The sequence below is a fragment of the Bombus vosnesenskii genome, unplaced genomic scaffold (genome assembly GCF_011952255.1).
Source record: "Bombus vosnesenskii isolate JDL3184/JDL3185 unplaced genomic scaffold, Bvos_JDL3184-5_v1.1 scf7180000013605, whole genome shotgun sequence".
NCBI classification, from domain to species: Eukaryota; Metazoa; Arthropoda; class Insecta; order Hymenoptera; family Apidae; genus Bombus; species Bombus vosnesenskii.
This window is the reverse complement of record NW_022883144.1, coordinates 559,401-582,962: the sequence shown is the minus strand read 5'-3', so window position 1 is coordinate 582,962 and position 23,562 is coordinate 559,401. Positions and strand designations below refer to the sequence as shown.

Genomic DNA, 23,562 nt, shown 5'->3' with positions numbered 1-23,562 from the left:
CTCGTTTTAACTACTTTATTATTTTTGCTTTAGAAATAATATAGAGAAAGTAACTTTATTTTGTGTTAAAATCAAATACATCATTTTCATATGATTTTACTATTTTTCTTTTTTAAACGAAATTTCTGTATAATCTTAGGTAAATAGGGTGTCTTGTACATTATTTGAGAAATATTTTACATTTTATAAAATATAAAAATAGTAAAGATGCAGTTTACTAAATTAACTGGTTCATCCCCAAACTAAAAATTTCTATAACTATGAAGATAAACATTAATAGAAATAAATCAATTTCAGTTAGACGAGTTTTAATAGTTGCAAATGTAAATATGACATAGTTTATTTCTGACAAAGATAAAATGGCGACGTAAAAAGATAGGAGATCTCTAAATAAAAAAATTATATAACAGAGATATGAAATAAAAATAAAAGATTTTATTCTTCCTCTTTAAACTTTTTATTTCTAAAAATAAGCTGTACGTCGACCAATTGACTTCTTTTTTTAGATAACACGGTCGATTCAATTCACTTCGTATATAAAAGATCGGAAATGTTTATTTGCAAATGCGGAAGAAAAGACACGTCTGAATTCTGGTTGGCATTGTCACTTCAAGTAGCAAAGTATTATTAACACGCCGTTCTAAGCGGTCTTTCACACCAGTCGAAATTAACATCCTCCTTCGCACTTTATTCAGATGCAAATGTCACAGATCTTTTCTATCATCGCTACTCGATATTTCCTATGGACCTTGCCAGTTCCTTCACGACGATGGCTATAAACCCCGAAGGCCAATAATAATGTCTTTCTTCATATATACCACGCCAGTGGTTATGGTTTATGATACTCTTTTTCTTTTTGCCGGGAACTTCAGCTCGAAGACACCATCGTACATAGATGATAGTCGTATATAATATCTGTCACTTACCTCTTTTCCATCGAATTCACTATAGCTATTAAAGGCATCTTAAATGTGTCAATGAATCATAAGAGCGATCGAACATTTATCTCTTTCCAAAACGGTTCCCTCTCATGAATATTACATGATTATTATTTCGTAAAACAGTGTTTTCGTACACTTCGTGTCACGTACAAAATTTTGCCGCGTTTTGGTAAAAATTTCAATAATTACATTTTCCAGTTCTACGATAAGGTATTATTCGTCTAAGATAAGGAAAACCGTATCAAGGTGAGAAACGTTAAAAACCGGTTCAATATGTACTAACAAGTAATTGTTTGAATCGCGTCAAAAGATAAATTTTTACACAATACCCTCTTCCCTATTGTACTGACAAGATAGTTGCAAACCTAAACTCCCATGCGATAATTTGCATTTATTAGAAGCTTCATTTACATGTGGGTCGACACTTCCGAAATTAAAAAAATGTTTACTGGAGAAAAATATAAACATAAAATTTCTACAATTGGATAAAGAGAATTTTTAAGAAGTTGATAATTTATGTATAAATTTGTTAACGTATTAAAACATATATAATGTAATTAAAACGTGTGTGTGTGTATATACTTATATGTACATGATGAAAATTAATTTTTTGAAAATTGATTACTACCCAAGGATATATAACATATAAATACATCTCTTCTGAAATATGTATAAAAGTTAACACTTGGGTTAGAGTGTTATAAAGCAATAAAATTATATCTATCATTTAATAACTATATAATAATTCTTCTTCCTCTAGTGGCAAACAATACACATAAACAATATTTTAAAGACCAAAAAGAACAACAATTTTTCATTACTAAATAAATGATTGATTAATAATTTTATACGTCAAACGTGCTATTTTAATCAAAATATTCCTATATAATTCTGTACGTGGGTTTAAGTTTCTGTATCACACGAGTTGAAATTGTTGCCTAACTTTAACATCAATAATTTTTCATTAAATGTAGGAAATATACTTCGTCTTTGAAAACAATCATCATTTTACAATATATTTTTACAAGTTTATACTTAAACTTCATATCATGATATAAAAATGACATTAGACTAAAATTTGTTCCAAAAATTTATTATTTAGCTTAAAACGTATCCGTTAAACCTGAAGTCGTTCGTCATGTTCTTCTTTGTGATCGCAATTTTTAAATCGCACGCGTATGTATCTATAAATACCAAAATACTTATGTACTTACATAGATGTCGTTCTAATCGTATAACGCACGTTTTCAAACTGAACAACCGGGCAAGTAACCTTGAAACGACGTAAATAACATTGCTCCTTTACTAGTAGTTTAATATTTATAAACAATGACACTCAATAATTCGTGGCATGTGATCAAAACTGCCGCTGCAGAGAATAAACACGAATTAGTGTTATCAGGTTCGGCAATTTCTGAATTGATTCAAAAAAGAGGGTTTGATAATTCTTTGTTTAACCTACAGCACTTAAATTATTTGAATATCACGCTAACATGTTTACAAGAAGTGCCAGAGGAAATAGGAAAGTTACAAAACCTGACAACTCTAGTATTGCATTCGAACGAGATATCAAAGATACCTGATACAATCGAGAAATTAGGAAAATTAAAAGTTCTCGATTGCTCTAGGAACAAATTGACGTCTTTGCCGGATGAAATCGGTAAACTTCCGCAATTAACAACTATGAACTTCAGTTCCAATCTTCTGAGATCCTTACCTACGCAAATTGGAAATATTAAGTTAACTATCTTGAACCTTTCGAACAATCAGTTTGAAGCCTTTCCTGATGTATGCTATCCAGAATTGATTCATCTCACTGAAATTTATGTTAATGGAAATCAAATAAAAGAAATTCCTGTAACTATAAATCAACTTGCTTCCTTAAAAATAATAAATGTTGCGGACAATCTGATATCAGGTAATTTTTTCTTGAGTAAAACAAAAATCTTGTCTATAAAATTGATTTAATTATTAATTTTATGGTTACAGTCATTCCGGGGGAAGTAGCTGACTGTAATAAGTTAAAGGAACTGTATTTAAAAGGAAATACATTGACGGACAAAAGATTATCAAAGTTAGTTGACCAGTGCCATAATAAGCAAATAATAGAATATGTCAAGTTACATTGCCCTAGACAAGATGGTTCTGTTGCTTTAAATGCCAAATCAAAGAAAGGGAAGAAAGTACAAAAATTATCAGAAACTGAAAATAATGCTAACATAATGGAAATTTTAACACATAAATTGAAAGTATTAAAAGTAACAAATGATACACCATTAATTAAGATTACAAAATATGTGAAAAATATTAGACCCTATATCGCAGCTTGTATTGTTAGAAATATAAGCTTCACAGAGGATACTTTCAAGAAATTTATCCAACTTCAAACTAAATTACATGATGGTATATGTGAAAGAAGAAACGCAGCTACTATTGCTACACATGATTTAAAATTAATTACCCCTGGTAAATATAACAGAAATAAACAATTTACATATATGGAAATACATTTTATTAATATCATGCTTAATATTTAGGAGATTTAATGTACACAGCAAAACCACCAAATGAATTGGAAATCAAGCCTCTAATGCGTAATAAGGTTTACACTGGTTCTGCATTGTTTCAACAGTTACAAACTGAAGCTGATAATTTAAGAAAAGAAAAGAAACGCAATGTATATTCTGGCATTCACAAGTATCTTTATCTATTAGAAGGTAAACCTATGTTTCCCTGTTTATTAGATGCTTCAGAACAGGTTATATCGTTCCCACCAATAACAAATAGCGATATTACAAAAATGTCAGTAAATACTCAAGAGATGTTAATAGAAGTAACCAGTGCTTTATCATATCAGATCTGCAGGTAACATTATAATTTATTAATAACATACAATCAATATTTACTTAGTACAAATCTTATATCTTAATTAGCTCTATTAAAATTAATAATAAACAATAATTAACGATGTTGGATGATTCGAATTATGTTATAACATAATCGTATATTTTTTTTTTTTTTGTTAGAAATGTATTAGATCAGTTTTTAAAGGAACTAATCACCCTTGGCTTGGGATGTCTCTCAGAACAAGAAAATGCTTCAAACTATAATAAATTATTCGTAGTACAAATAAAAGTGGTAGATATGGAAGGTAATATGAAACTGCTATATCCTTCAAGAGCAGATCTCAATTTTGCAGAAAATTTCATAACTGTATTGCGTGAATAATAAATACTGTAAGCAATTTAATCGTTCCTTAAGTTTGATCTAATCTGCATTTTATTTTTTGCCTATTTATTCTTTTAATTATTATTTTCTGAAGATACAAGCTGTTAATGAAAGCTATTTTCATATCTCAACATCATAAATTTTTATTTCTTACTGTGTGAAAATTTTAAATTAGTAACTAATGTATGCAATGAATATAATATTTGCATATTCTATACATAATCTTCTTGCTATGTACCAATATATGTATAATTATCTATTAATCATAATATTTTTGTACTGAAATTTGGAACTATGTAATAATAGTGATAATAATAAATAATAAATATTTAAAATACTAAGTTTTAAAAATCAAGAACTGAAAAATAAATATTTAAAAAATATACCACTTATATTTTAACATTTTATTCCTTCAAAATACATAACAAAATAAAAATTGAGTACATTAAACTACACAACATGTCATGAATACATCATATTTAAAACATAATAGGTAATATTAATTTATTTAATACAAACATATATGAAAATTATAATCTGTTAATGTCTTTTATATGTATCGATATTTATCGATTAGATAAATATAAATTGCTGATATCTTTAAATAATTTTTATAAACGATTATGTTCGTTCTCAAAATCTGAAATATTCCACACCATTATTAGGTTTAACGAAAGATATAAATTGAAACATGAAAATTGCAAAATTATCGTTTGTCACCATAACTCGTACAATAGGAATACCTAATCTGTATAATGTATGCTTTTGTAATTAACATTATCTTGCACACAATACGGTGGTTAGCCGCAAATTCAAATACCGGTAAAATCCCGCCATTTTACAGGCAGCTGACGACATTGGCGCTGTCGTGTCACGAATCATCCATAGTAAGCCGGTGAAGAATTCTCATCTGTTTTTATAAATATTGTACTTTGTTTCGTGTATCACAATGCAGTGCAAACTATAAATATCATCGAAGTGAGACGTTTTTGTTCATGTTATTAAGCGTAATTGGTGAAAGTTTCATTTCAGAAGGTTTAACGACAAGAAGAAATTCGCACAAATTTTCTGAACTTTCCAACATGCGCGAATGTTTGAAGTGTTAACATGGCGCCGAAACATGACTGGCCATGACGGGGGAATGAGAACGAAATTTTTGAGGTTAGTTGATCATTTTGTCATTTAAGTAATGCCGTATAATTATAAATTGGTAGCACAATTAGCCACATTAAGTTAATGAACATCACAATAGATATGTATATTGCGTATATTTCACAGAATTTTGTTATAATTAAAAAACACGTGTCACATTGTATAATTTATCTGTTGTTTTTATAATGATTTAGCAGAACGTCCTGATAGTAATAATAGCTATGTTATAAATATCCCATTCAACAAATGATATTTACATTGCATATTGTATTGCTTCACTTTTTATAAATTTTGTTGTAGATATAGTAGATTACATAGATTGATGCAATATTATAGAAATTTCTATATTACTTTTTATTTTATTTTATACCCTATCGCTTTTATATGAATTCTTGAACGTGATAAATAATCGTCTTTTCTAAATCTCAAAAAATATTTGAGGATGTTTATAGTGAGTAAAAATCTTTATAGCAACAGATGAATTGACGCATGTGATAAAAAATGTTTATACGTAGCAATAAATATCTAATGATAATTAATTTTTATGTATGTTAAACTGATACGATCCATTATATATGTTCTTTAGTCACATATAATATCGATATGATATGCTTATAATATTTTGTATTAACAATTATGCTACAATAAAGATAATATTAATATTATATAAGGGGCAAAAGTATTTATTAAATATTTTCTTTAAATTTTATACATCTTTTGCATCAGATTTATATATCAGATTAGATACATCAATATACAATAAACTATGAAGTACAGCAAAAATGTAACACTACGATGTATAAAATGATATACAAATATGAAATTATAATATATATTAAATATACTTTTAATATATTACATTAAAATATTTGAAACCCAATAACATCTAGTATATTTATTAATCTTCTCTTAATACTATTCTACAAAAAGATTTTCAAAAAAATCATTAAGTTTTATGTATCGTTTGAAATTATAAAATCATTTATTAAATACAAGAATATAATGAGATCTACTGAATTGATATTTGTTTAAATATTTTAAAAGTTTAACTGTACTGAAGTATAACATATATATAATGCTCACAATTTGCTTGTTATTAAAATAGAAATTCAACAATGACTAGCACCATTTATCTACCTAATGTTAAAATAGTTCATGGATTTTAATTCCAAATGTGGCACATTCAGTTGCATAAATTGATAAAAATATAATATAAATATTTATGTAACTTAGGAAGATAAATCATCTTTATTTTGGCTAAATACTTAATAAATGCAATAACTTAATTCACTTTTAAACGCTCTTGTCTTTCCTTCAGATCAATAATGCTTAAATTAATACAGGCTACGTATCCATGTAACAATGAAATACAGGTTTTAACAAATGCTATTGGTGCAGAAAGATACATTACCAATCTAAATAAACTTATACCGAGAACTGAAATAAGAACATACATTTTGTAGTATTCATTATAACAGTGTTAATAAAATATATACATAAAGAAATAATAACTTACAAGTAGGTCCTTCTGTAAAGTAAAGGAGATATAGCGCAGCATAATAGGCTTCATTACCAGCACACATAATAAATAGGACTATACGATTTGTATAATACACACTCATAATCGCATTTTCAGACATATCAATAAATTTATGACTTGTTTTTCCTTGCAAAAGTGATCTATAATATTATATTTTCTTATATTTTTGTATGGTGATATAATAATACATTTGAATGAAGTTTATTCTTACGTATGCAAATATATCCAATGGCAACTAATGTCAATGGCCATGCTTAATTGAAACCAGAATGAGTATGATGGATAAAACATACACAATGTAGCTAAAAGACACATGGTACCAACACGATCAGTTAACTGATCTAACATACCACCAAATTTGGTACTTTGATTGAAATATCTTGCTGCATGACCATCCACTGCATCTAATAGTGCACTAATGATGTAACACCATGATGCAATAACATAATTAGTTCTCATAAAATAAAAAGATATGATAGCCAAAATCACTCTGCCATACCCTGTTAATACATACATATATATATACATTATTTATTATTACTGTCCTTAATTATATTACTTCTATATCTTTTTTAACTTATTAGAATTTCAATAGTATTGATACACATATAAAATTCTAATGTTTTTATTTGAAATATATAATGAAAGGTTATATAAAAAACTACTCTCTTTGAATTACTATGAATCAATATAGGAAGTCTATAAAGTGCAATGCTTTTGATCTTTTTCTTATCATATTCCCAATTAAACTGCAAGCAATAAGAAGTTTTTTAAATTTGTAATGCATGTATCAAAGATAGCTAATCTTCATAACCATTCATCAGAAATGATAAACATATATGAATATACATTACATAGCTATCATTCTATTTCATTAATGTAGCAAACGAATTCAAACATAAAATAATATGCATGTATAAATATATTATAAATAAATTCTGTTCAATTAATCATTTTATTGTTTAAAATCAATAAGAATAAAAAAATACAATTTTAGTGTTATATTACTTGTATATTTAAAAATATCTGTTTTGTATGATTCTTTTTTTAAATTTCCAATCTATTCTTTTTTGTTTAATATTAGATAATAAATTATACATAAACTATCGTTATACTATCAATATTGTTTTAATCTTTTTTTTTTTTTTAGTTATTTTGATTTTCAAAAATATTCACACAATATTTTTGTCTACAAAAAATTTAAAATTATAGACACAAATTGTCATAAGGACGCTAGATTGTGGACCTTTATTTACCAATAATGTTGGGCACAAATAAGAAAATATTCTCAGATTCCGTCATTTTACCGCTTCTGATTATCCCACACTGTTTTGGAAAATAATAACGGAACCTGTTATCTGTAATCGAATGTAGAAATTTATGTTATCCACGCTCGTCTATATTAAATAAAATCTCTCTTACGCTTATATGAATTACGCACTTTGCAATTATCGCACTACTTATACGCACCGTGTCGTCTTCAACTTAATCCGAATTACTCTAAAAAGGAATATTAAGGAGAAGAAGCTATAACGTCAATGAATTAGTAAAATCGACAATCGTATCGTATTATGGTTCGAGATTCGAGATATATCGATCCCCGGTGACGTATATAGCAGTCACACAAGTAACAGTATTGTATCTATTAATATTTTCACCCGTATTTATATGACTTTATTACATTACAAAACAAAAAAACACAACTTTTATAAAATGCGATCCTTATTTAATCCTACAACATTTAGAGAAAAAATATTATATTTTGTTCCAAAATTTTCTTTATTGCAATTAGATTGCAAAGATTAAAACAAATGTGAACTATTGCTTAATATATCGTCTTTTAAAGGAATAATAATTTATATTAGATAATTTATTTTTATACCATTCTAATAGAATCTACCTCAGAAATGTAAAAAGTTAATTACAAAAAAGATATCTTGACACATAGTTACGCTCCTGAAGCCAGACGACATTTTCGGAGGCTAAACGGCTGGTCCGCCGTTTCTCTGCGCAAAAGCGATCGTTTATTGTGTCGCGAGAAAACTGTCGGTACAGGTTTACGTCAGTTTTCCTTCACTTTTTTCCTAACGTGATTAACTAAGAATAATATCGATCGAACGATAGTGAAGACAAGTGAAATGTTTTAGTGGCAAAACTGATTAACCGTACGGTTGGATTTTGGATATCGTGCAATGAAGTTTCGAGTGGACTACTTTCCATTTACTAGAATACAATTAATGTTGTATTTTAAATAAATCTCGTTAATGAGATTCTCTGGTTTACTTTAGAATCGAGTGTTTTCGATAGAAAATATCGTTGTCGTACCGCTTTAGTGCCATCGTCGGAAAAGTGCATAAGCCAGAAGTAACATTATGCGATCGATAATTCGCCGACGATTTTGAAATACGCTTCAATGATCCGATCAGATACTTGTGACTCTGTACAACGTTTCCTTAGTTGTCAGTGAAATGTTTCAAAAGTGATTTTTCAGTGTCTTCCAAGACTTATGCACGACGAAATAATAGCAAGTACAAACTATATACTTGTTGGTATGTGTACAAGCGATGCTAGGAACAGTGTCGTCGTTTTGGACAAATACATTTTCGCGTCTTCCATCCATACACGGTTGCAACAACGTTACCAGTAACATTGCATTTCGCATAAAAAAAGATTTGCAAGCAACATATACTTGAAAGAAAAATGTGCATTTTAATATCGTCAGCGGCCATTTTGAATTTATGAGTACCTCGAACTACGACGATTATCAACCTCATTTTGTAACTCCAAAATTGGACTTTCTTTGACGCCTTTCGAGACAATTGTAAATGCACCAAGAACTGATTTGGCATGTCATTAAAAAATAATTATTATTTTTTATTCAGCGAGTGAAATTCTAATAAGTGCCACAGAAAGCATTCCATTCATTTTATTGTATATTTTACGTTCTAACGTATATACATCTGCTGTTATAATTATAGCATGAATTAAGTAATTTAAATATACTTTCAATTCTAACCGAAAGTTTATTTGTTATCAGAGAAAGGCGGTAATATCGCAAATTTTATATTTTTTATGTTTTATTACTTATGGAAAGGAAACAAGTAATTCCAAATGAATATATCAATATTAAACAACGTGCAAGAAGAATTTTTCATTCTTTTGTATTTCTTTCTTTGATAAATATATGATTTAAACATAAAATAAATATTTATCTATCAGTTCGTACAGCAAACATAGTACGTGTTTTGTTAGAACATATATAACGTATTCTACCAAGCGACAGCTGTAGTTGAAACTGATAAGTAGATTTGAAATAACCTCAACGACGATAAAACCGTTGATATTAAAATACGAGAAGGAAGTTATACTTTTAATATTTAACGTAAATCCACAGAAAATATATACGAGTTAATTGAAAATATATCAGAGCAATAAAGGAAAAATTGAAAGACAACAGTTCCCTAATTGATCGACGGTCACGACACTGGATGGTGGACGGTGCCATTTTTGTCAATTTCCTAGCGCGCATGGTACGCGCGTAAAGTCGAGCACATTGGAAAAGTCATCAATTGAATCTCACAATCTGAACACAAATAATTATTGTTGTTTGTGCGTGTATTGTTTTTGAATCCAATTAAAAGTGTTGAATTTGGAATGGTTAAATTAATTATTTAACCTAATGTGACATCGGCATAGTGTAAAATGCTTTCATTTACATGGACGTGATAGTTTCATAAACTAAATACTGAAATCAAGAAAAAAATTTAACTAATACGACATGCGAGAATCTCAAATTGCCGTCTGTGATCAAACGAAACGGGTCTTCAGACCTTAACAACACCAAAGAAAAATGATGAAACTATGAGTGCAGTGGACACAACACTGTCAATTTCGATCAAAATGGCCCCAGGGCCAGAACATCGTCAAGAACCAGTAGCACCTGACAAAGCTGCTGAAAATAATAATAGTGAGACCTCTAATGAAAGAAATAATATAGAGAATTCAGTGGTAGGTGTTGAAACTGTTAGTAACCAGGGTACGAATACAGAATGTGTTTCGACGAACATTGACACTAATTCAGATTCAACAACTCCAAGTGCACCGGCTTGTATTACCTCTGACAGTAAACAGGTGAGTTAAAATACAAGGATTCCAAAATTGTTCAAGATGCATATTAATGAAATGAGTAATACTATAATATCATTTTAGTTATTTGTATGAGAAATAAATATGTAGCACATACATATATAAAAATGTATTTTAAATTTAAATAGTATAAAATATTTTGTTTATAATTTGACTTCTAGTATTATTTTATATATACAAACTAGAAATAATATAAACCTTCCAGCAAGTTATTCATTGCTTATTATAATGACTACATAGTATTTATAACAGTTGATTTTTTAAATTAAATCTTATAATTTCTAAATCATATTAACCTTTATACATTTAATTCAAATTAATTAAATATTTGATATAATTACTTTAATTAAAAGTTATCAATGGACAACTTATATAAAAGTTTGTAATCAATAATTGCTTACGAAGTATCTGTAATTAATTATTATGGTATAACACTATAAAAAATTCATAAGTTTTACAAAATATGTTCCATATCTTATGACAAGAAAATAGTATATTAATATGAAAAATATAATCAAATTGATAATAGTATGACTATTTATGTATAAATAATTATGTACAACTATGTGTTCCTAAAATATGAACGACATAAATTACATTATTGATGATATCATGATTAAACTTTATAGTTTGTTTATATTTTAAGCATACATATTTGTTATTTTATCATCAAAAGAGTTGCATTAAAGACTTTACTAAATCATGTATGGATAAAAAAAGATAATATATGATTGAAATCATATCACTAATTTTTATGCAATTTAGTTCATAAAATGAGATATAACTTTAAAAATAAAATAATATGTATGTTTTTATAATGTTCAATAGTAGTGCATATATTTATATTTACATATTTACTCATGTATATTTATCATATGTATTTGCATAATGGAAAAGGAATATGTGTATATTATCGTGTAAATTTTATATTATTATATAAATTTAATTTTATTATATAACTAGACTACAGATATTCATGCATTTATGGGATATTTGGAGGTGCAAAAATGTATAAAATGCACATGATATGCAAAAATATAAAAAATATTTAAAGCAAGATACTTGTTATAACATTTAGTGGGAAAAAGAAATTTTTATGTAGGTTCTATTTTTTCAATTATGTTAATAAAAAAATATGAAACTGCATAAAATATATAAATCTGTCTATATCAGTCATATCTGTCTATATAAATCAGTCTATATATAATTTAATATAATTTTGTATACTATATTTTTAAAATTTTATATATTTTTTAAATTTTATATAAATTATTTTATGTAAATTCATGCAACTCTTTTAAGCATACAGTACACGGTATATATACATAGATTTACAAAGAATAACGGATAGGTGTACGAAAGGGCCCTTGCTTGTTACGATCCTGGAATGGCCGTGTTCTCAGTGTAATGGCGGCGGCCATGGTGAGAAGAGCGCGCCGCGCCCGCTCGTCACAATAGCATTTAAAATCGGTACTGTATTTTTGATACTGCCGATAAATATTTCTTGTGAACAGTGATAGCATATCGTCGGCTACGGTTTATCGTATACTCAAATGCGCGAGGTCTCTACGTAGCGGTGGTTATACTGCTGGGACTGCAGTTCGACGGAGCAGAGACGACTGCAGCCGACCCAGGTGCCCTCTAAAAATATAAATTCCGTGCCGGCACTGCCCAGCAGATTTTTCCTTCGTCTGTAAGTCACCCCGGTATCTCGTGTCTCAATTAGCTAATCGCGACCCCCTATCGATCTCTGGACAAGCCCAAAACTTCAATTCCTGGTGTGTGTCCTATTTTAATTTACGACCGAAGGTAAACTCGCTATTGGCTATCCTTTTCGCATTTCCAAGGACTTACGAGTATTCATTAACAGTGCTTTCTGAAATCTTCAAAGACGATTGGTTTGTATTGTTTCGTACACGAAACCACGTATCTGTTCTTTCTCTTTTTTTCCTTTTTTTTTCGTGGGATATTACCCAACAGTGCGAAACGAATGATAACATTTTCTCCTTTTTTACCCTCTTTTTTCTGCTAATAATGATAAGAGTTTATTATTAACCTAACTGCTAAAACGTACAAAGTATTTCATTGTGTGTTATGACGATTCACGGTCAATAAGTTCGCAAAGGTTTTGTTATCTTTGTAAAAACGGCATATTCTGGGAGGAATCGTAATCATTTTTAACTTTCTTTGTTTTTGATGAAAGTTTGTTACTAAACGATTTGTCTTTTCGACGATATCTGTGTATTGTTTCAAATACAGAAAAAAAGACTGCAGTCAGTTTTTCCTTTCTTTTTTTTTACGTGGGCAGCCATTCTGATAAGATATTTTGCTTTGAATGAAGCTAGTCAGGTTACCGCAGGGTAATGTTGGTCAAATTACCACGAAAAATAAATGACACATCATGTATCGTTTCTTTGCAATATTTTTTACTTTGTTTATAGCCTACAGGTGAAAAATATTTCGCTGATGATATTATTTATGCAGTATTTCGTAAGTAAATCAAATCAAAGATTATATAAATTTATAATTTTTTTCCTGTTATATAAACAGTTATGTACATTTTAGTATAATAATGTTACATGCTTTGATTGGTTAACATTTTAAAAGCATTTTAAAATGGAAGGAAGAAAAGTAAACGTATTGCTCTTATGTATTAACAAAAATATTAAAAGTTTTAGTGATTATAAATAAATAAATGATCCATACATTTAAGAGTTTATTAGAAATAAGATTTATGATACATATGATTAACATAGTGAAAGTAATGTACGTATATGATGTGTGTAGATTGTACTGTTAAATGTGACATTAGTGTACATCATTTATACTAATATACTTTTTTCTATGTGGTCTGTATATTTCTTCATAAAATCCAATAAGTGAAACCTTAAATTCACTCTTGGAATCTATCTATACTTATCTGCCTTGTGGTCTAGTTTATACTATGGTGTTCAATATAACACATAATAATACAAATACTGTAAAATAACATGCATTTTTTTATACAACATTTATTAATTGTAACACAATAAAATTATAGACATTTTTATTTACAAACACTAAATTAAATATAGATTGATCTACGTAATTGTTATATATTTCGTAGTTATAATTAAAGTAATAAATTAGGTTTCAACAGAAAGTGGATAATATAATATAACAGTAATGCACAATGTAATAAAATAATCTATGCAAGTCATAGATATTTAGAATATTCTGTAGTTTCTTAGTACATCTTTGGATATATTGCCGCTTATGGTTTACGCTTAAAGTTTGGATTGAACTCTTGGCATACTTTCCATATTTGAATCTACATTGCCAAACATGTTCCTAGACCATGTATAGGTTACAAACAAAGTGTTCCCAAACATTATATATTTTATAATATGTATATTTTAACTAAATTGGATACAAAATTTATTAATTTATATACTTATTTTTAAAAAATTAATGTCATTTCTATATTATAAAAGAAAATCTGTTCAAAAATTCATTTTAACTTATATAATAGTTCTTGATCAAGAAAAATATGTTTTGAATCTGCGTATCTACTTGTATCTGTTCTGTTGCATCTTATATTTATATTTAATTTATTATTTATGAATTTCTTACAAGGATATCTTTCATTTAAATTCTATATACAAAGTATAATGATGGTATCATTACATGTACTCATAATATACAACTAACTTTAAAATTTTTCTTTTAATTGCATCTTTTAGGAAGAACCAGCTACTTTGTCTGCATTAAATGAAGGTGAATTACGTGCACTATTGGATGAAGCTATAACTTATAAATGTCCCAAAGATCGTGAAGGAAAATCAAGCCTTTTTAAAGTAAGCATAGTTATATTTTTATTTCTTGAAATAAAATGATTTTCATATTTAATGATATTCATTTTAGGAACTACTTCAAGAAGCAGAAGCAGATGAAACCGAAGAAGGTCGTAGGATAATAACCAATTCACGTTGTTTACCTGGGACAAATCGTAGGAGGCATAAAAGAGACTCTGTATCTGAAAGGTTAACACATGGAGGGTCATTGCAAAATTTAGCACAACCTATTGCTTCAGAGTTTGATAGTAGTTTTGCTTATTTGTCATCTGGATCTAGCCATACCTACGGAGGAAATAGAAGAAAGAATAAAAAATATACAGGACCTAGTGTATCTGCAAGACAAAGAGAAGGTGGTTCGTTACCTTCGAATGTTAATGCATCACACAGTCTTGCTTCATTGGCTAATTTAGACTTATTATTTGACAAAAAGGTATATATATATTTATTGAAAACTGCTTATAAAAATTGTTGGATTAAATTGATTATTTGTGATTATGAATTAATTTTCCTATATTTTTTCATTAATTTTATTTAAAATAATTATTTGTAAAAAACAATATAGCTGTGAGTTTTATGTAACATATTATGTAAACACAACATTGAGTTGTTACTTAATTAAATATATACTTTCCTTTTTTGCCTTTTAAGAAGGGTTTCTGTGAAGAAAGAGGAGCATACGATTGGACTAACAAAGAAAAATCCAGATCTTTAGATAAACCATCATATAGTAGTACAAAAAAGGAAGAAAAGGAAAAAGATAAAAAGGATACCAAAAGGGATTTGTGCGAAAGTGAAGTTGAAGTGCGTGAGAAAAGAGGTAACAAAGGAAAATACGGGACAAATGAAATGCTTGAATCAGATAATCCACCACCAGAGTATAAATCAGATTACATGGTCATTGATTTAGGTGATGCTGAGGTAAATTCGTATATTATTAATACAATAATTGTATATATTTAGTGCGTTTTATTTATTTATATTTATTTATCTTTGTATTAATTATTTTAGGTGGGTACTATTAGTGAAAGAAATGTGGGATCTACTATAAGTGGGGTTCAGAGACCTCACTCCTTAGATACGGAAGATGATGAAGGAATTGAAATGAAAATTATTGAACCACGTAGACCTCAATATATATCGCGCACTCCTTTCGATATAGCTCAAACTCCTGTGGATACTACAATAGATTTCTCTCTCCGTGAACATAGTGGGAAGCAAGATAAATCAAAAATATCTGTTAATGGTACAGAAGTAACTGGAGCCCTTTCTTTTCAAACTTTCAATAGTGTGAAATGTGGTATTGGTGGAACTGCAAATAGTTCTAGTGCTAGTCAGGGTAAAGTAATTCCAAGTTTGTGCTCCATGATGTCTGCATCCTTACAAACACAAAATATTACAATGGGTAGGTGATATACCAAAATTATAAAATATTATTTATCATAAAATTATCATACATTGCAAATACTTAGATATCATTAATAATTTTTAAATATTACATTTTTGTGGTATTGACATTTATAAAAGCTTTCAATTTATAACAAATTGAAATATATAAATTTTGCACAGAAGGCTCGAGGTATACAGCGCATACTACTGGATCTGGAGAAAAGAAGTCCTTGGATGAAAATGGGAATCCAGTACAAAACTATAATGGGGAACGGAAAAAGCCTAGAAGAAAGCATACTCAAGAACCTAATGTTATTGTATACAGTGCTGAAAATGTTGAAGGACATCGCAATGAAGATATCGACAGTTTAATTAATTTTATTGAAAATAAAGAATCTAAAAGTAAAAAAGGAAAACCAAGTAATCCGGTAAGAGTAAAAACTAGTTCAGGTGCAAAGCCAAGAAGTAGAGAGAAAGATAATAAAAGGGAACAGTTACCTGCCAAATTACAGAAGTCTAATTCCCTTGAAGAAATATCTAAGACTAAACTCGAAGACCTCACAACGGAGAAAAGCGTCAGTTCTAGTGGTGCCAGTAGTATATCAAGTCAACATGGTAAGTAATTGATTATAAGAGCTTGTTATTTAAGTAATAATAAAACAACGCAAAAAGTTTATGAAGTTTGTTTGTATCGCTTGAATAGGCACGATCAATGTTGCATTACGCCGTGCGAAACAAAGAAGCACAGGGGACGCAGCTATCGATAGTCGTGGCGATAGACGATCTTGGGGAACGGAAGAAGGTCAGTCTATATATTGCAATGATACCGGAGATGATTATGCTAGTCGTCGAAACTCCAATAAAAAAATCAATCCAGAGCCTGAACATGAAACAGAATTCCTGGTAGTTACGAAAAAGAAGAAAAGTAAAAAACAGAGAAGAAGTTCCAGTGGCAGTAGAGCACAGAATTTAACAACGTCAGGATCTTATCTCCAAAATTCCAGAGGATTTTCTAATGAATATAGAACACCACTTTCTCCTGAACTTCGAAGAAAATCAGCAAGCAGTATGCCACCAAGGTAATTAATACAACTTCCTTTTTAATTTCTTCCATATATGTTACTTTGAAAGATATCTATAAGAGGATAAATTTATAAAAAAAATCAAGTATTTTATTCATATAGTTTATATAACTTACACTATTGAAGACATTTTAGCTAATTAAAGTAATTATTATTTGCAGTGATAAATCAGACAGTAGCGATTCTGATTCTGTCCATTCATTACCAGTTACATCAAATACGTCCAAACATAATTTATCAAAAATAGCTACCTCATCGGGCGGAACGCCGCAAGCAAGTTACGCGGACATAGCTCGTATGGCAACTATTAATATGACTCACAATTCAGTGTTAAATATGTCTGCAATAGTTCCAAACATGTTAAGTACATCTTCGTGGCCTAGTGTGCCACCCAAAACACCTTCAGAACCAGACAAGATTCCTCAAGATTATTATCCTAGTTTAGATGAATTACAACACTCGGATAGGAAAACAAGGCAACATAGCTTCACCCATTCGAATCATCTTTTGAATCTAAGTTTCGAAAAACCACCATCACCGACTTTGACGAAAATGAAAAATTCAACGGAGAGAAACAAGGCAGAGGCTCAAGAAGAAGCTATTAATAAAAATATTCAGGTTATTAAATATGTACAAGATATTGAAAAAATGCGTCAAAATTTAACACAACAAGAACCAAAAGCCGTGAACTGTAATAATCATATCACAACATCAAACGAGACTTCAGTAACGAATGCAGTGCCATCAAAACTTAATAATACTGTAACCAATTGTAATCCCGATTCTGATAACAACAATCCTAACTGCAATAGTGTCAATAATAAAGACACTGTTGTAAATGCGAGGTGTAATAATCCACGAACACGCAGAGGAGGAGGAAGTTACGTTCAAAATAATCAAAATATACAAAATCAAGTATCACATGAAGATCAACATTTCAAGAAAGTTGGATATACTTTTCATGATGAAAATGCAAAAAAATCACAAAATACTGAAAATTCTAATACGCACTGTGAAAATAAAAATAATCCAGCGATTGTTTCAAATGATGAAGTTGAATCGCAAAAAGCTAATACTACAAATAATCCGAAAGGAATGCAAGAACTGCAAAATATTGAATCAGAAGCAATCAAGTTGACAAAAACCGAAAAATCAACAAAGATCTTAAAAGAACAGAAGCATGAAATGGTTAAATCGGGAAATGTATACTCTGTAAGTTCAAAACAAGAACAACAAGAAGATTCCGAATGTAAGAAAACGAAACAACAAAGTTCCACTTCGGATAAAGATCAAACACAGAAAGCAGAATTACAAACATCCAATAAACAAAAAACTTCAAGACCTGCAGTTATATTACTAGATGAAACTGCAGCAGATATTACCAAGAACAGCGAGTTACCTACGGAACTTAGATTTGGATTTGAAATTAACGAACAACTTTTATTGTCGGAAGATTCGACAACCGAAGAGACTTCAAGCGTTAGTTCTGTATTTCCTTCTGCTCCACCACTCATAAACAAACCACCTTCTAATTTCGATAGATATCCTCCAATATTTGACAAACACATGAGATGTGATAAATTTACGCCTAATTTCATGCAACCTCCAAATACGCATGTAACTCAACAACCTCTGCATCCAGTGATGGTACAGCGATTACCGTGCATGGGTTATCCTCCAAGATTCCCTCCTCCTACGTGTTTGCCACCACCACCCACACCTCCACCAGGAATAATGGAAAAGTATCACCATCAACCAAAAGAAGATTTTTCTATGCTCTATGTAGCTCCTGAAGAAGATGTTAATATACAAACGTACAATCATGATAAAATCGTCTCGTTCGTTGGCTTAGGTAAGTATATTTTTCTTTTATGACTTTACATTGCCTCCAACTTTTTAATAAAAGATCAAATAATGCGGTATCGGTAGTATTTTAAAAAAAGATATTGAATTCTATAAATTAATCTTTGAACTATTGTTAATTGCTCGAGTGCTGAAGGCAATCGTAAGAATTTGCGGAAGTGCCGATCAATGTAATTATGTTTGAAATATTTATATAGTTGATTTACTGCAGTTAATAGCATTTTTGATATGAAATTGGAGACACACGCGCTATTTAGCATTCAGTATGGTATCTAAAAGTTCGTAATTCTTTAATTTGTTTCTCTTCATTAATATAGCATGGGACGCTGTTATGAGGGAAATGCCAGTAACTGCAAGCGGTCGTATACAGTTCTACAGTGGTCAGTGAAATGGGCACTAAGAAATATGGGGTAAATAACAACAATAATGTTTTTGTACTGCAAAATTACCTCTATTGCAAGTTATCCGTTATAAAACTGTAAACAGCCAGAGGAGTCTGCGAACTATGCAAGACCAAATATATATCTAAATACAAGCAAATTGATCGAACCTGTATCAAACAAGTCGCAGAAACTATCAGTTTCGATCGCCAATAAACGTTATACTAATTTTTGAGTCAAATCATCAGTGATAATTCTGTAAAGCCAACTGGCGCAAGGTGTGCCTCTAAAACTAATGTACATAATAATTAATCACTGGAAAAAAACAAGACTTATAAATTGTGTATGTTCTGATTGTACATACATTAATGAGTTGCAAAATACCTTTGAAAAGGTTATAACACAATATTTAAGTTTCAGTATTGACATCTGATACAATATTTGACTGAAAATTATAAGTTCGTGATGCATAAAACATATTTCACTCTTTCAAAACATAAACAATTTTCTTGTAAAATGTGAAAATTCATGTAGTCTTAAAATGCCTCATAATTTTTGAGGGGAAAAAACGACAAAAAGTAAAATGCCTTTCGGATCAACTACGAAAGTGTTACAACTTTGAAACAAAAATATAAAAACTATTTAAGGAGTTTAAAAATTAACTGAAACAAGATTATGATGAAGCAAGTTTATTCAAAAACTGTATGTGCTGTGACATGGTGGTTTATGCTGATGCCTTTAAGAAATAAAAAATACATCGTAGACCATTGTAATAAAGTTTAAAAATAGTTGAAAGCAGCCTGTTATGTTAATTATACCAAATTAAGATCATCCGTCGGAAATATTGCTAAACTACTAATAATTATTTGATGTAATTACGAGCAGAGATGATCTTGAAACAACACCTTGAAAACAAGAATTACTGCAACCATCAGTGAGTCTTCAAGGAAAACGTTTTCAAGGAAGGTTAAACGTAAAAATAATGGTTGCTAGATTACATGTACTTTATTTAAGACGAACCTTTAAAGAAAAGTAAAGAAAGCTATAAAGATGTGTGAAGTGTAATGAAAAATGGTGAATGTGTGTTTTTGAACACGTGTAAAATATTTAAAAAAAAGTAGTGTGATTGACTTACAAGTTTATGGAGTGGTTACTTTTACAGCCGCAATAGATAATAGTTTAAGAAATTTGAAAGAAGGAAAAGAGAGAGAGAGAGAGAACAATGAAAACTGATTTTTTTTGCAATGCTGTGCTCAAGGTCCTGAATTGGATAGAGACAGTGAGAAGAGTGCGAATGTGTCGAAATGAAAAAAAAACAAAACAAAAAACGCTAAATTTTTACACAAACTTGCTTATTTAATGAATAATTAACTATTAATTATTGGTAATAATAATTATAATAAACTACTTGCTTGTGATCATAAAGTATGACGGTGTGAATGCGTATAGTGCATGTAAATATTCTACTAGCTAATGTCCAATTTAGTTTTGAATACTTGTATTTTGAATTCTTTTAAAATTTTTCATCGTATTATGTTATCCTCTGAATATGGTAAAAAAGAAAGTAATTAATACACTTTGTGGTTGTTATCGATCTACAGTAAGAAAAAAAGCTTATATGAGTAGTTAATCAAAAAAAAAAAAAAAAAAAAGAGATAAACGGGAAAAATGGACTTAATACGATTCCTTTCACAACGATTCTATTCGTTATGTAGGAAGCCTACCTCCAACATATTTTACTTTTTGATAGATAATCAATATAACGAAACATAATTTTCAATTCGAATGCAAGTGTCGCGTATTTAGAGCCAAAAATATAACCAATTAATAAATTGTGTGGAAACTTATCATTTTCGAAGATAAAGATAAAGCTAATCAATTATCGCAGATAAGTTTCATATAAAAGAATGGAAGCGTGTTTGTCTGTATAGATTATTATTATTATTATTAATTATTATTATTATTAACATTATCATTAATCAGAAATTAATCGTAATTAACAAATTAAAATTGGCGATTTTTTGTTGTTGTCTTTTTTTTTACCCTCAAAATTACGCATGGAAACAGAAAATATAAGCTCTGTTAAAATTTTTCATTTTGTTCCGCAATATAACAGTACAGTACAGCTGGGGGTACAGTTTTCAAGAATGAGTAATAAGTTAAAAGTATTTAACATATATAAAAACCACTAATGCATGTTGGAATATACTTCAAAGAAAACATCATTCAATGGGTGTTATCATTGATATGCTTGATATACTTTCTTTTTTGATAGTATAATATACCAATACTAAAGCATACGATAAAGCATTATGATTTAGTTTCGCAATGAATTTTAGTCGAATCATTTTATCGTCATCATCAATCATTTTACAATATAAAAATCAATATATCTCATTTTTTTTCTCTCTCATAAATGCAGAAAAATTTCTAGTGCAACGGATCAGTCGCTCCTGAATGCCTAGATAAATCATTATATTCAACTGTACTATGACCAATTCATTTTTAATCGAAAGACCTATTACATTACATCACATTATGATTAGGTGGTAATAGTTTTATCCTTACTTTAAGTGGATGATGTTTCTTCGGGGTATTTCTATCCGGCGTGCAAGAAACTACTCAAAAGTCAGGTGCTTCATCGCCTTAAAGTTAGTAGAGTGCAGTATCAGCCTGTGCCATTGACCGGTTCAAATGGCCAAGACTGTTAAGCTTCACAGAGATTAGCACAGAAGTACTTGAAGAGAAATAGGACCATAAATTGTGTATGCGTTGCAGAATGGCAGCTATGCCGCGAAACGATATTATGTACCGAATACACGGTTTAACTAATTGTGTTATAACGAATGACAAAAAAGAAAAAGATAGACGAAGATGTATAAATATCAACGTGCAAGGTGATAATGTATCATATTATATTCTTTGTTGAATTTATAAGTACCAAATTAATAGTGATCGACGAAACAGGTAAAGTGTATGATTCTTCTGTTTTCACTTATTTAAGCGTTTTAAACATTAATGAAAAGGAAAAAAAGCTTGCTTATTTCGTTCAATAACAGGCTAATTGCATTTATCCATGAACTAATAGCCTGTGCTGTAACGCAAATATGTACGTGTTTCGTCTGCGAAAAGGGCACAAAATCCTAATTGGACGTAATGAAGTTCCAAAATCAAGCGCATTACTCTTGCACATCTCGTTCTCAGCCTATATTATATCAGTGATATAGATTCGGTTGAAACTGTTGAAACGTCGCTAAGATGTAAAATTAATTTAACGAATGGAAAAAAAGAAAAAAAAATAACAAAAAAAACACAGAAATAGTTGATGTTATTTCCCGTCTTGAATTGTTATGTTCGTATAAACGCATGTGTACCAATTTATTCTTGTGAAACTGTGCATGTGAAAGGGATTTTCCAATGATTTTATTTGTAAGTTTGGTTGCTTCGCCAAGTTTCGACAGTACCGTCTATGTAATTCCGCTAGAACTGTTCTCATAGGCCGAAACAATTGTGTGTATCCAGAAGTAACGTGATTACATTACGATCACGACGAATAATCGAAACATTTTTGGAGATATTATAATTTCAAGGTAATCCTTCGACACGAATGTTGAACTTTCAAATGCGCTTCCGGTTACAGAAAGTTTCCAGAAATGTTTATGTATTCGTGGGTTACATCTGCTCGAGATGAAACTTCATTATCAGCGCGGGCATGTTGATAGTGTTCAAACAAGTAAAAAGAAGAAGCAGATAAAAGTTAATAATTGATCGAGAGTAAGAGAGAGAGAGAGAAAGAGACAGCGTGAAAGAGAAAGCAAGAGAAAAGAAAAGAAGAGATCTCAATGTTAGCCTTGTATCACTGTACAATTTGTTATTCAGTGTAAAGCAGTTTTTCTGTACTGTATATACGTATATTAATAACTATTATTAACTATTGCTAATGATTACGATGAAGCTATTCGATTAACTATTAATTGTACTTGCTGATTATCGATAACGATTATACGG

At 29.6% G+C, this 23,562-nt stretch overlaps 3 protein-coding genes across 8 annotated transcripts; 2 read left to right on the top strand and 1 right to left on the bottom strand.

Moving 5' to 3' along the window:
* Positions 1-2,184: 2,184 nt before the first annotated feature.
* Positions 2,185-4,190, top strand: LOC117238742 (leucine-rich repeat-containing protein 47-like). The gene is made up of 4 exons (XM_033503896.1): positions 2,185-2,859; positions 2,931-3,407; positions 3,479-3,806; positions 3,968-4,190. Exons 1-4 carry the CDS (start codon positions 2,271-2,273, stop codon positions 4,167-4,169), a joined length of 1,596 nt encoding a protein of 531 aa, XP_033359787.1. The 5' UTR covers positions 2,185-2,270; the 3' UTR covers positions 4,170-4,190.
* Positions 4,191-6,459: 2,269 nt separating this feature from the next.
* Positions 6,460-8,436, bottom strand: LOC117238751 (CDP-diacylglycerol--inositol 3-phosphatidyltransferase). Of its 2 annotated transcripts, none has more exons than XM_033503920.1 (5): positions 8,332-8,436; positions 8,118-8,219; positions 7,073-7,361; positions 6,838-7,001; positions 6,460-6,758 (listed from the first exon to the last, which is right to left on the bottom strand). In XM_033503920.1, exons 2-5 carry the CDS (start codon positions 8,161-8,163, stop codon positions 6,604-6,606), a joined length of 654 nt encoding a protein of 217 aa, XP_033359811.1. In that variant the 5' UTR covers positions 8,164-8,219; positions 8,332-8,436; the 3' UTR covers positions 6,460-6,603. The 2 variants fall into 2 exon arrangements, with proteins under 2 accessions (XP_033359811.1, XP_033359810.1); XM_033503919.1 differs by having other exon boundaries at positions 8,303-8,428.
* A 394-nt stretch (positions 8,437-8,830) lies between these two features.
* LOC117238747 (protein PF14_0175-like) lies at positions 8,831-22,865 on the top strand. Of its 5 annotated transcripts, none has more exons than XM_033503906.1 (10): positions 8,832-10,992; positions 14,730-14,843; positions 14,911-15,273; positions 15,492-15,761; positions 15,852-16,245; positions 16,410-16,844; positions 16,933-17,031; positions 17,107-17,308; positions 17,473-19,163; positions 19,492-22,865. In XM_033503906.1, exons 1-10 carry the CDS (start codon positions 10,723-10,725, stop codon positions 19,560-19,562), a joined length of 3,909 nt encoding a protein of 1,302 aa, XP_033359797.1. In that variant the 5' UTR covers positions 8,832-10,722; the 3' UTR covers positions 19,563-22,865. The 5 variants fall into 5 exon arrangements, with proteins under 5 accessions (XP_033359796.1, XP_033359797.1, XP_033359795.1 ...); XM_033503907.1 differs by lacking the exon at positions 8,832-10,992 and adding exons at positions 12,707-12,905; positions 13,449-13,497 and having other exon boundaries at positions 16,933-17,308; XM_033503905.1 differs by having other exon boundaries at positions 8,831-10,992; positions 15,495-15,761; positions 16,933-17,308.
* Positions 22,866-23,562: the final 697 nt, after the last annotated feature.

Bases quoted from the DNA above. Each gene is read 5' to 3' on its own strand.
- LOC117238742 (XM_033503896.1), top strand. From the start codon at position 2,271: ATGACACTCAATAATTCGTGGCATGTGATCAAAACTGCCGCTGCAGAG. The intron at 3,408-3,478 runs GTAAATATAACA...CTTAATATTTAG, and splicing joins TTTAAAATTAATTACCCCTG to GAGATTTAATGTACACAGCA. The intron at 3,807-3,967 runs GTAACATTATAA...TTTTTTTGTTAG, and splicing joins TTATCATATCAGATCTGCAG to AAATGTATTAGATCAGTTTT.
- LOC117238747 (XM_033503903.1), top strand. From the start codon at position 10,723: ATGAGTGCAGTGGACACAACACTGTCAATTTCGATCAAAATGGCCCCA. The intron at 15,762-15,851 runs GTAAATTCGTAT...TAATTATTTTAG, and splicing joins TTGATTTAGGTGATGCTGAG to GTGGGTACTATTAGTGAAAG. The intron at 19,164-19,491 runs GTAAGTATATTT...TCATTAATATAG, and splicing joins CGTCTCGTTCGTTGGCTTAG to CATGGGACGCTGTTATGAGG.
- LOC117238751 (XM_033503920.1), bottom strand. From the start codon at position 8,163: ATGACGGAATCTGAGAATATTTTCTTATTTGTGCCCAACATTATTG. The intron at 7,362-8,117 runs GTAAATAAAGGT...ATGTATTAACAG, and splicing joins ATTTGTGCCCAACATTATTG to GGTATGGCAGAGTGATTTTG. The intron at 6,759-6,837 runs GTAAGTTATTAT...TTCTTATTTCAG, and splicing joins CTTTACAGAAGGACCTACTT to TTCTCGGTATAAGTTTATTT.